This window comes from Panthera uncia (genome assembly GCF_023721935.1).
Source record: "Panthera uncia isolate 11264 chromosome C1 unlocalized genomic scaffold, Puncia_PCG_1.0 HiC_scaffold_3, whole genome shotgun sequence".
NCBI lineage: Eukaryota > Metazoa > Chordata > Mammalia > Carnivora > Felidae > Panthera > Panthera uncia.
In genome coordinates this window covers 15,482,464-15,495,839 of record NW_026057584.1, presented here as the reverse complement: position 1 = coordinate 15,495,839, position 13,376 = coordinate 15,482,464, and the positions used below count along the sequence as shown (strand labels likewise).

Here is a 13,376-nt window from a genome sequence, read left to right as displayed (position 1 = left end):
AAATAGATTTGGGCCATTCTGATAAATGTGTAATGATATCTCATTGTTTTATTTCATAATTCCCTAATGACATGTGATGCTCATATCTACAGTAATGTTTTTAATATTTTAGACTTTTTGATTCTATAAGATCTAGTGCACCTTTTTTTTGTTGTTGTTGCATGATGATGTTGTTTTATTGAACCAATAAAGTGCAAAGAAGCTAAGCATACTTTTTGCTAATGTTTCCATTCATATGCTCCATGAGGACAAAGATCTTATCTGCGTTGTTCTCTCTGGTCATCCTGAAACCAGCGCAATGCGTGGTCATTCACTTGCACTCACTATTTGCTGAATAGAGTGGATTAGATGGTCATCGTCAGAAAGACACATCTACATCCTAATACGCGGGACCTGTGGACACTATCTTTTTTAGAAAAAGAAGGATGGCAGATGAATTCAGTTAAGGATCTTGAGATGAGGAGATCCTCCTGGATGTCTGAGTGGGCCTTCAATCCAGTGGCCAGTACCCTCGTAAGAGAAAGGCAGAGGGAGAGTTGAGATGGGCAGAAGGGCAGGAGACAGAGGGAAGAGGAAGAGGCAAGTGACCACGGGGGCAGAGATTGCAGGGATGTGGCCACAAGCCTAGGAGGGCCTCCAGCCACCAGAAACAGGAAGAGGCAAAAAAGGGCTCTGCCCTAGAACCCTGTAGGAATGCGGTCCCCTGACACCTCGATTGTAGACATCTGGCCTCCAAGCCCTAGGCAATCACTAATCTATTGTCCAACTTTATGGATCTGCCTGTTCTGGATATTTCATACAAATGGAACCAGGCAATATGTGGTCTTTTGTGTCTGGCTTCCTAAACTTAGCATGGTAGCACCTCCTTTTATATTCTAAATGTTTTATAGTGCCTGCTTTGCTTTCTTTCAAAGCATATTATTCATAGATAATTTGACCTACTTACATAATTTCTAAAACTCTGCCTTGTAATAAGGTGACTTTTAAAATAAGCAAATGCTGGGGCACCTGGGTGGCTCAGTTGGTTAACTGTCCGACTTCAGCTCAGGTCATGATCCCACGGTTCGTATGTTCGAGCTCCGCACGGGGCTCCACGCTGACCGTGCGGACCCTGTTTGGGATTCCCTCTCTCTCCTCTCTCTGCTCCTCTCCCACTTGTGCTTTTTCTCTCTCTCAAAATAAATAAACTTTAAAAATAAAAAATAGGGGTGCCTGGGTGGCTCAGTTAAGCGTCCGACTTCGGCTCAGGTCATGATCTCGCGGTCTGTGAGTTCGAGCCCCGCGTCGGGCTCTGGGCTGACAGCTCAGAGCCTGGAGCCTGCTTCGGATTCTGTGTCTTCCTCTCTCTCTGACCCTCCCCCGTTCACGCTCTGTCTCTCTCTGTCTCAAAAATAAATAAACGTTTTTAAAAAATTTATAAAAATAAAAAATAAGCATGCGGTGTGCGAGCCTCTCGCATCGAGCAGCCTTTCCATTGGTGACCTGACTGCCCTACGTGGTTAGCCATTCTAGATAAAGTTTCAAATCAACCGAAATTTCAGTCTTCCCTCCGTTTCCTTGGTAGTTCTCAGAAACTTCAGTGTGTGTTCAAACCTCGCAAGAAAATATTTGGTGGTTCCTTCTAGCAGAGAATTAGGCTCTCCCTTCAGAGGATTACAGATAGGTGTTCACCTACAAGGGTGTCGGCAGAGCCCTCAAGAATCATATTGGACACAAAGAACGATTTCCTAGGGTGACCATCTTGTGCGTTCAATGGCGTATCGTATCCCTGGCCTTCCCCCCTCTTAATGCTGCTGGTGCCCGTAATCATCGAGCTAATCAGGAATGTCTGCCAGGAGATAGCATGTCCCTTGTGAGGACCTGTAGTTCAGCTCTTCTGAACTGAAACACGTCTGTGTGCACAATCACCTCTGGGTCCCTAGTCCATCCATTTCTGGGGTTTTTTTCCTCTTTTATTTAAATAATTTCTACTTGCCATTCTTACATTTGTAAACCTGTTTGAAATTCTTTTGTCTTAAAAAGTTTTTTTTAATGCTTCTTTTTATTTTAAATTTAATGTTGACTTTTGAGAGAGAGAGAGAGAGAGAGAGAGAGAGAGAGAGACCGAGTGAGAGCGGGGAAGGAGGAGAGGGAGGGAGGGAGACACAGAATCCAAAGGAGGCTCCAGGCTCGGAGCTGTCAGCACAGAGCCTGACGCGGGGCTCAAACTCACAAACCGTGAGATCATGACAGGAGCCAAAGTCGGACGTTTAACCGACTGAGCCACCCAGGCGCCCCAAAGCATTTAAAAATTCTGTCTGCTGCCCCACTTTTGCTGACCTTGATCCCACCTTTATCTCTCACCTGGATTTTGCAATATTCTCTTACCTGGCCTCCTTCCCTTTAGTCTTGATGTCTTTGCCCCCACTCTGCCCAGGACACCAGAGGACAGATCAGATCTGGCTATGCCTCTTCCCCGAACGTACTAGTAAGCTGAACATCCAGATGCCCTTCCATACAGTGTCTCATGGCCAGACCCACTGGCACATCTCCTCATACCTGAGAAGAACTTTTGGAATGTTAACATGCTGAAACCTAGTACTCAATGGGATGGTATTAGGAGGTAGGGCCTTTGGGAAGTGCTTTGGTCATGAGGGTGGACCTTCATGAATAGGCTGAGTGCTCATGTAAAGGGCACCCCAGAGAGCTCCCTCACTCCTTCCGCCATGTGAGGACCCAGCGACAAGATGGCTGTCTGTGAGCCAGGAAGCAGGTCCCCACCAGATACCAGATCTGCTGGCATCTTGATCTTGGACTTTCCATCCTCTAGAATATAAGAAACAAGTTTCCCTTGTTTATAAGCCACCAGCCTGGTTTAGTTGCTATGGCAACCCAAGCTAAGGCAACCACTTGTTGAGATGTGATTGACCTACAATAAACACGTCTTTAACAGCTTTATTGAGGTATAATTCACACACTGTACAACCCACCCATCGAAAATGTCCAATTCTATAATTAGTGTGTTTGCAAACTTTCCACATACTTAAACTGTACAGGTTGGAGTATTTTGGCCTAGGTGCATATCCCATTTGTAATTTCTTTACCGCCTTCCTGGCAACCATTGGTCTGCTTTCTGTGCTATAAAGTTAACATTTCAAGAATTTTATAAAAACAAGATCATACAGTATGTACTTCTTTTTTCTTTGTTTTTGTTCTGGCTCCTTCATTCTGTCTCTACATATATACGTCTCCATAGGATTCTTTGGATAATTTTTTTCAAAGCGTGTTGGCATTACGATGAGACCTGTTTGTGTCACGGGGACCTCATACAGGGCTCGGCTCATTGTAGCTTCCCTGTAATGAATGCGAGGGCAGAGACAGGACTCCCCGGCCCACAAGAGGTATTCCTTCCCTAGGACTTGAAAAATAGGGCTCTATTTTCTGTTTAAGGAGAGCTGTCACTACAGTAATTGGTATTTGAAATTTATGGGTCAGAAACAATATGCGGCGGTAATATTTTTTTAAATGAAATGAACAACTGTCCTCATTCTTAAAAACATCCTTCAAACGTAGCAGGCAAAATAGGAGCGGAGTCAGAGGGACTTGTGAACTCCAAGGAAATTTAAAAATTTGTCTGCAGGCCCCCTGGCTGTCTTCACTTAATGATTTCAAGGGTTCCTGTCTGCGGATTTTAAGTACTCTTAAGCAAACTAGAATTACCGTGCCTGCAATATTTTGTTTTCGTTGGTGAGTGGGGAAGGGCCAGTGTTGAGAAATGGATCTCAAGCGGCTTCTGAGACATTCCTAGTCGTCGGTGATGGCTGCAAGTTTTCCGTCCCCACACATAATTGTCAGTCTGATGCGGTTTTTACAGGTTCACAGGAGGGAGGCGGAAACATAAAAGAGCGAGCCGGTTTCCAGGACAGTAGTTCCTGGTAATAAGGGGACGGTAAAGAGGTTGAATTTCAAAGTCCTATTAGAAATCGCAGCTATGGAATTCAGTGATTGTCACTGAGGCTTTAAAGCCTGTGGATTTGGCCTGCTGTGCACAGACAGTGGTTCTTGGTTTTTTAACCCAGAGCAAAATGGCAGTGGGGCACAAAACATAAGCAGTGCCTTCTGGGGGACGTGACTACGCTGGAATAATGCTCAGAATTAAGCGAGCTAAAAGAAAGCACCAGAATGTGGCCAGGCCCTAAAGCATTCATGGCCGGTCTCGTCCCAAAAAGCAAGGTGATTCCACCCATCACGAGCTGAACAGAGGCCTAGTAAAATCAATACGGTCATGGTAAGATGAAGAGGTTTATGATTAAAGCCCGGGACAAAGGGACCCGTGCGAGAATACAGTGTCACGTGGGGCTTCTCGAATTCTCATGTGCACACGAGCCACCTGAGAGTCTTGTGAAAGCCGGGCTCTCATTCCGTAGGTCCGGGCTGGGGCCTGAGGTGCTGCATTCGAGACCGGGGCCCAGGGTGGGGCACACACGGCCCGTCTTCAGGCCACACTTTGCATGGCAGATGCAGGCTTGAGTAGAGGGGCTGCTCTTCCGGCTTTGTGCCTGATCCTGAAAGTGTCCTCGAGAGCTCTCTGCCAAAGGAAGTCTGTGGTTGATAGTCCTCCCTGTTCGTCCCTGAAGGGTAACGGAAGTCGAATTCTGGTTTGTATCTTGTGCTTTAAGAGAAAGAAGGGAGGGGAGCCGTTTCTTCATTAATGTCATCGTGAACAATCACTTGAGAAAACTCTAGGTCGAGTTGTCTGTATTTGAGGGTTGGAAATGCCCCTGCCGTGTATCTTACTGATGCTCCTGATTACTGAAAGAAATTAAATTATATCCAGTGTGTTGCCTACGTGCATTTAGAGTAACAGTGTAAGATTCAAAAATAGAGTAACATTCGAAAAAATTTTTGTTTATTTATTTTTGAGAGAGAGAGAGAGAGAGAGAGAGAGTGAGTGAGCACAAGTGGGGGAGGGGCAGAGAGCGAGGGAGACACAGAATCGGAAGCAGGTTCCAGGCTCTGAGCTGTCAGCACAGAGCCTGACATGGGGCTCGAACTCACAGACCGTGAGATCATGACCTGAGCTGAAGTTGGACGCTTAACCGACTGAGCCACCCAGGTGCCCCCCCAAAAATTCTTAAGCAGAAGCTCTGTAACAATCACTATTCTTTTCTTTTCTTTTTTAATGTTTATTTTTGAGAGAGAGAGAAAGAGAGACAGAGCACACATGGGGGAGGGGCAGAGAGAGAGGGAGACACAGAATCTGAACCAGGCTCCAGGCTCTGAGCTGTCAGCACAGAACCCGACATGGGGCTCGAACTCACAGACCGTGAGATCATGACCTGAGCTGAAGTTGGACGCCTAACCGACTGAGCCACCCAGGTGCCCCCCCAAAAATTCTTAAGCAGAAGCTCTGTAACAATCACTTTTCTTTTCTTTTCTTTTCTTTTCTTTTTTCTTTTCTTTTCTTTTCTTTTTTAATGTTTATTTTTGAGAGAGAGAGAAAGAGAGACAGAGCACATATGGGGGAGGGGCAGAGAGAGAGGGAGACACAGAATCTGAACCAGGCTCCAGGCTCTGAGCTGTCAGCACAGAGCCCGACGCGGGGCTCAAACTCACGAACGCAAGATCGTGACCCGAGCTGAAGTTGGATGCTCAACCAACTGAGCCACCCAGGTGCCCCAGAACAGTCACTTTTCTGGTTAAAACTTGAGAACAAAGACTGTCTGATTTGAGAACTGTCCCGGTTTTGAGGTATTATCATGGTGACATAAGCCACAGATTTTGAAGCAAAACTCCTTGGATTCGAATCTTGTTCTCTACCTGCGTTCCGTAGGTGTCACTGGATTAAGTGAATTAACATCTGTAAAGCTCTTAGAACAGTACCTGGCACACATAGGAACAATGAAATGCTTTTTGAGTATATCATTCAAATTAAGGTATGCGTTAATGTCCTATCTTAGGGGCCCAGTGGTCTTCTGGAGTTCAGACAGCCTGTTTCTCTTTTTATGGACTAAGACGCATCCTACAAGACTTTCCCAGGAGGTAGCTGGGTCAGAGAGGAAGGGGATTTCCGCCAACAGACTGGGATCCCCCAAATAAATTCACACAACCGAGGGATTTCACTTACTCGGTTAGACTCACCCCCGTCCTTTGGTTTTGCAGTTGGTGATGTATATTGGCCAGATGGCCAAGGACATCCTGAAGTGGCCCCGCCCCTTCTCCCCTCCCGTCGTGAAACTGGAGAAGAGAGTGATTGCTGAGTATGGAATGCCATCTACCCACGCCATGGCGGCCACCACCATTTCCTTCACCCTCCTCATCTCTACGATGGACAGATACCAGGTGAGGCCGCCACCCATGCCGTGAGGTGGCAAAGAGAGGTTTTGCTTCAGAGTTGTCTTTTCTGAGGGGCTTTGAGGTTTATGAAATCGAGACTCGGGGGGACTGAAATGTATTGAGCCATCAGTGACAGTTTCTCCGTAGAGAAAGGGACATATGGGTTAGCATCCAAGTCAGGCTGTGCCTCAGAGTGAAAGGCACACCCCCCGGTAATAACACCCCCTCCCCCCCCAACGAGCATGACATGGACTGCCCCGGGATCCAGGGTGTGGCATCTGGCCTCCAGAGCACCGTCACCAGAGCTCCCGACCAGACAGTACGTGATCGGTTTTCTCATCTTCTGTTTGCGGCAGACGTGAGGAGCTTATGATCCTCGTACATGGTCCTCCAGGGCTGAGATGACTCCACCCGATAAATCCTCTTGCTAGACTCCCCGGGGCCCAGGGCAGGAAAGAGTCTGTGCCCCCCCGTTGGCTCCCAAGGATGCCTCTGCCCCTGGTTGGGGCTCAACCACTAGAAATAATGGCTCCGTGTTTTCTAGATTCCTCTCTAAATGACAAGAGATTAATAACTGTTGAAAACGGAAGAATTTCACTTCATTAATATCTGCTTAGATGCCGATTACAGTCAGACCTTTCAAAAGTTACGTCAGTACCGCGGTCAAGTTTTGCTTTGCCTACCTGAGGAGTTTGGCTCCACGTTTGCATTGAATTTAATAATTTTTCCCTTTTACTCTCTGGAAAATTTAGATTTCGTTAAACCTAGCAGTCATGTATGTAAACGACAGTGTCGTTTCGCCTTGTCCCTGCACCCTCGAAGCCCGTTCTGTGTTCTACGTTGTGCAGAACTGGGGGGTGGTGGTCAGCCTGATGTAGTTGGACAAGGACAGGATTAGCGCTGGATCCTGGCTCTCTGCCTCTGGAGTCTTCTACCTGGTCACCTGGAGTCAGACCTGAGTTTCCCGGATGGGAAAGGGATGGGTCCCAGGAATATATCCAACCAGGTATAATCTTCTGCCGTAACTTAGACGTCACGCCAGGGTCAGAATGTCTGAGCTGTCCAGTACTGCCTGTCTGAATTAACTTAACGCAGACTTCTGAGCTCCCTGATACGCAGGACACCTGCCCCAGCAGGACACGGTGGGCCCAGGGCTGGTCCTCATCATCCAGAGAGGCCTGTGAGCGTGCTGACATTGCACAGGAAAAAAGCGTCAAGTAGCAGTGGACTGCAAGAAAACAGCAACAAGAACCATTTATATACTTGTTTCAAGGCCACTTGGTCCTTCTTTAAAAATGCTTTTCAGCTCCCATGATGTAGCAGTTTTCAGCCTGAGTTGTTGCAGACTACTTTCCTACTCAATTTTTTTTTTAGTTAAAAAATTCTTTCAATGTTTATTTTTGAGAGAGAGAGGGACAAAGCACAGGTGGGAGAGGGGCAGAGAGAGAGAGGGAGACACAGAATGTGAAGCAGGTTCCAGGCTCCAAGCTGTCAGCACAGAGCCCGATGTGGGGCTCGAACTCACGAACCGTGAGATCATGACCTGAGCCGAAGTTGGAGGCTTAACCAACTGAGCCACGCAGGTGCCCCTTCCTAGTCAATTTTTAATGATAAATATGTGTAGCTATTTGGGTTCTTTGCTGTAACATTTCTAAATCTGGTTTCTTTATATATGTTCAGGCTAATGCCCAAACTCTAACTTCTGAATGCATTAACTCATTACTTAACACTTTTTCTTAAAATCTGAGACCCGGTTAATGATAAATGTTAAGAAAAGACGTACGACCATGTGTGATTGTATTCACATCTTAAATCAGAAAGAATGTGTTGGGGGGGACACCTGGGTGGCCCAGCTGGTTAAGCATCTGACTTAGGCTTAGGTCATGATCTCCCGGTTCATGAGTTCGAGCCCTCCATCAGGCTTTGTGCTGATAGCATAAAGCCTGCTTCCGATTCTCTGTCTCCCTCTCTCTCTGCCTCTCCCCCGATAGCACTCTCTCTCTCTCTCAAAAATAAATAAACGTTAAAAAAGAACAAAAAAGAATGCGTTGGGCTTGGAGATGGAAATTGTGGCTTCCGGTTCTGACTCACCCTTTACCGGCTGTGTGACCTTGGGCACAGTCTGCCTCTCTGAGCCCAGCTCCCATTGTGAGGGTCAAATGGGATGATTAATGGGAAGGCATCTTTGTGCCAAAGTTCAATAGCGATGTAAGCGTTATCAAGTTTAAGGCTGTCTTCATTTGTGGAATGGACCTAATGATAGAACCCACTTTGCAGAGTTGTGTGAAGATTGGCGGAGCAGGTGACTGTACAGAGCCTCCCGTAATATCGACAGCTCTCTGTCGTCTTTACCCTTCTCACCGTGAAACCCCACAGGCGTCAGTGCTTGAAGCACATGGATTTTATCTCTACGTCTCTGTTTATGAGCAGAATGTCTGCATGTTCCTTATATGACTCCGCACGAGCCGGATTCTTCCGCTCATGTTACCCGCCAGCGAATGTTGAGATTCATTGTTGAGATTCAATGAGATTCATCATTGGCTTCATTGTTACCCGCCAGCGAATGTTGAGATTTAGCGAAGTCTGGATTTTTGCCTTAACATCCGTATGTAAAGGTGCCCATTCTTCGCTTGGGCCCACTGCCCCTGGGCTTCCTTAGGGAGCCAGCTGTTGCCAAACTTGACCACACAGCACTCGGCGGGGACGGAGCTGGTTGGGCTTCCAGGTGGTGGTACGGCCCATCCGCCTTGCCCCTCGCTCAGCACTGTATACTTCATACATGTTACTCTATGGAGAAGAATAGGTCGAAATAAAAAAACGATTTACTCCGCTAAAACTGGCTTAAGGCCGAGTTCTAATGAAGTCTCGTTGGTAGGTTTATAGTTTATATGTTGTGAAACTTCCTCCCAGCGCTACGGTCCTGGGCGCCCTCCCCTTTCCTTTGCTCCATTTTCCCCACTTTTCAAATGGTTTTAGACCATCAGACTGCTGGTCTAGGGAAATGGAGATTGACTCCGGTGGCTATTAAGCCAGGATGCTCTCCTCCCACGGCGTCAAACTACGTGAGCATGGTCTAATCGCCTTGTTTTCTCTTCTCCCCCCGACAGTATCCCTTTGTTCTGGGGTTGCTGATGGCTGTGGTGTTTTCCACCTTGGTGTGTCTCAGCAGAGTCTACACTGGGATGCACACGGTCCTGGTAAGTCCCTGTGGGCAGGTCTTGGGGTGACTGTCCAAATAACACCGCGGCCAGTGTGTCGGTGTGTTTTTTACGCTGTATACTTCTACAGCTATTTGCATACGTGCTTATATTTCCCATCAGGCCAGTGAGGTAAGTAATTATGATGTTGTGACTCTTGCGTAATAATAATAACGAATCGCTAAGATAATATCCAGGGAGGGGCGCCTGGATGGCTCAGTCGATTAAGCATCGACTTTGGGTCAGGTCACGATCTCTCGGTTTGTGAGTTCGAGCCCCGTGTCAAACTCTGTGCTGGCAGCTCGGAGCCTGGAGCCTGCTTCGGATTCTGTATCTCCCTCTCTCTCTGCACCTCTCCGACTCTTCATTCTGTCTCTCTCTCTCTCAAAAGTAAAAACATTAAAAAAAATTTTTAATAGAAAAATTAAAAAAGAAAGATAATATCGAGGAGGCTGAGCTGGGCTAGGCTCTCCTGACTCGAAAGATTGGCTAGAATGACCACAGAGGCTCAGCTGATTTCTTTTCATGCTGGTTTACCCGTGGTGCAGGAGCAACGCTCAGGGTCAAGTATGGGAGCTTGTGGATACGGCTTCCCACTTAGGTCCTCACAGAGACGGGCCTGGATTGTAAGGATCTCAGCTGCCCCCTCCAGGGAAAGGGTCCCGTCGGGTCAAAAGAGCCCAGAAGTATAGGCCTTGCTTCCTTTCCAGACCGCTCTGGGCTGGCGGTTGTGGTGACACAGAGAGACGTGTCTGCATTTAAAGGTTCGCCTACCCTTTTACCGAATTGCGTATGTTTCCCGGGCTGCGGCGGTTCGCGCGGTTACAATGACCTCAGAGCTCTGTTTCCGGGTGTGCCAGCCAGCTGCCTTGGAGTTCCAGAGCACGAGGCTGGCCATGGCTAACCACAGGGCACTATTTATCATCGTAATTGGCACAAGAAAGATTTCTCTAGAACGGAATGGGCCCTTGCTAATTGTGTTACTCTCTGTGTCAGGCTCAAAAATTGTGTTAGCAGAAAATGGCTCTGAGGGAAAGGCCACCCTCCTGCCTGTCCTCCTGGTGTCTGGCGTTGGTCATCGCAAGAAGGGTGGCGGGGAGCGGGGGTGGGGGGTGGGGAGGGTGGGGGGCAGAAGCAGCAGAGGTGAACAGATGGATTGAGAGAGCTTGTGAGAATGAGCAGAGGCAGAGGCTGGGAGGATGTAAACCCAGAGAAAGGGGGCTTATGGCCGCACGGGATGCGGTGAGAGACCCTCGTGCTTCCCCCTTAAAGCACGGGCTAACTCAGAAAAGCAAGGAAGAGCCGAAAGCCACTGGAGTCAGGGCTGGGCCTCGGGGGAGGCAGGCCAGGTGCCACATGGAGGGAGCGCCAGACAAGTCCGCGACCAAGATAAATGATTTTAATGGAACACTTAGAAAAAAAGCAAAATTAATGCAAAAAATGTCCATGATAAACAAAATGTCCACGTTTTTCTTTTAAAGTTTATTTATTTATTTTGAGAGAGAGGGAGACGCAGAATCGGAAGCAGGCTCCAGGCTCCACGAGCCATCAGCACAGAGCCCGATGCAGGGCTCGAACCCACGAACCGTGAGATCATGGTCTGAGCCGAAGTCGGATGCTTAACCGACTGAGCCACCCAGGCGCCCCCAGGATATCCAAATTTTAAATAAAGGCCAGCTCTGACCCTGAATTTGCACGACCCGGCAGCTTCCGCCCCATCCTCATTCCGGCCCGACCAGACCTTGAAGACGCTAGAGGAGCAGTTAGGGGACCAGGCGCTTCATCTCCCTCCCGAGACTCGTCCTTGCGGTCCCCGTCCCGTCACACAGCGTATCTGGCCTCTGAGCCGACAGGGGATGGGAGAGGGGAGCATTCTCAATTCGCCACACCGCTGCTTCGCATTAGGAGGAGGGTCCCTCCAAGTACAGCCGTGGACCTCAATGTGGAACCAGCCAGCGCTCTCGCGGGTGTTTGGCATTCCTTTCATCTGGGGCTACTTTTTAATTTCCGCAGGCTTTCCTAAAAAGTGATCCCGAGAATTCAGGTTGAAATGCAAACCAGCATCAGCACGAGAATGTGGAACCGCGGACATGAGTAAAGGGCACAGAAAACCCACCTCAAGAAAGACACAGCTCGGTGCCTGTCTTTGCTTTTTAAAGTGGGTTATGGGGATGGGGCAGCAGCTATTTGCAGGGAAGACTGTTGAAGCCTCTCATTCAGCTGCAAGGAACAGGCCCAGCTGCTCTCTTTGGGGCATCCGTCCCAGAAGAAACTGGAGCAAAGCTGTAGAAACTTCGTCCCCACCCTCACCCCCACCCCGTGGCGCCACCCCCCCCCCCCCCCCCCCCGCCCTGGGACTTCTCCCACACGTGGAATTTTATTTCATAAAGATCTTAGAGCCGGACGCAGGCCCAGGCCAGGGTGTGACGGTACGTAATTCCTAGTAGCAGGAGGGAACAGTTCCTTTTAATCGCAGGATCGAGTTAAATTACGGATTGGCAAGTCTTTGTCACTCAGCAGCAGCTGCATAGTTGACTGCAGGTGCCGGGCTGGGAGCCAGATCTGCGAGATACACACGGAAACAAACCCTACCTCGCCCTCCCGAGTCTCTGCGTGTTGATGGTGACAGATGTGCGAGCTGCTGACGCCTTGGTGTGCCAAGTACTGTACTTCGTGTGGAGCAGCTGGGCCGGGCCTCCCTCCTGGACCCCTTGCAGCCACCGGGGACTGCCTCGCACTAATGGTTCTCAGTGACTGCATAGTCACATCCCGGGGAAAGCTTTTTTAAAATCTCCCCCGGGGGGTATTTGGACACCCACATGCATAGCAGCGGCGTTATCCACAATACCTAAAGAATGGAGACAACACACACACACGCACACACACACACCCTAAGCATTGGTATTTTTTCAGAGCTCCTCAGTTGATTTTAATGTGCAGCCAGGGTTGAGAGCCATTGATTAGACTAACTGTCCTGCAGAACTGGCTGTGAGCACGGAAGGAGCTGGAAGGTGGAAGGCAGGTGGAGAGAGAGCCTGTGCAAGCACCCGCCACGTCCACGTCGTGAACTGCTCTCATCGCCCGCGACCGGGACGTGCCCAGCTCGTAAGTCAGGCAAGTAGCTGATGGCTTGATGCAAATGGCCGTCTGCACACGAAGGGGAAGCAATTCAAGCAGCGCGGAAATGTACTTATCTCGCCCCTGAAGGAACCACTGCGTGTCAGGGGGTGAGTGGTTTGCTCTCTGATGTCAAGGCTTCGGGGACAGGCTCCGGCTGACTCCTGGGCAGGCCTGAGTGAACCTACGCGTGGTGTCACCATCCTGCCAAACCAGCTCTGGTCCCACCTCAGAGATGGGTGTCTCATCTGCCAAGATGTCTCAGTGAGAAAGTTGGGCACCGCCCTGGCTCCTGCCTTCCCACGCTCCTCGGGTGGTCACCAAGCTGAATGAATTCTGACTCACACCACTGCTAGAATCTTATTTCCGTATCTGATTATGCAGTCCCGTGCACGGGGAAGTGTCTCCATCTCCTGCTGGATGGGGATAATGCCACAGGTGGCCGCAGCTGTAAGCTGAAGCCATCTGTGAGCTCTAGGGGAATCGACCTCGGAGAGAAGTCGGTACTGTTCGTGGCAAAACACGGGGGTAGAACACGGTGGCCTTGATGACATCCTTGAGCCGCTGATGAACCGCCGCTGGGGCCACACTACCTCTCGGCTTGGTCAAGGTAAAAAGTTCATCGTTGCTCCAGCTGATTTTTATTGAAGTCTTACATTTCCCATAGGGAAAGGTGTCCTAACCAGCGATTTACGGAAACGTGTGTGTGTGTGTGTGTGTGTGTGTGTGTGTGTGTGTGTGTGTGTG

General features: G+C 48.9%; 1 protein-coding gene across 2 annotated transcripts in view; it reads left to right on the top strand.

Annotated features, from left to right (window-relative positions):
• The window catches only part of SGPP2 (sphingosine-1-phosphate phosphatase 2), a 108,153-nt gene that overhangs the window by 73,681 nt on the left and 21,096 nt on the right, over nucleotides 1-13,376 (top strand). For both annotated transcript variants that reach the window (XM_049615845.1, XM_049615846.1), the window contains 2 exons: nucleotides 6,142-6,321; nucleotides 9,423-9,512. In XM_049615845.1, the coding sequence (XP_049471802.1) occupies nucleotides 6,142-6,321; nucleotides 9,423-9,512 (270 nt within the window). The remainder of the gene's footprint in view (nucleotides 1-6,141; nucleotides 6,322-9,422; nucleotides 9,513-13,376) is intronic.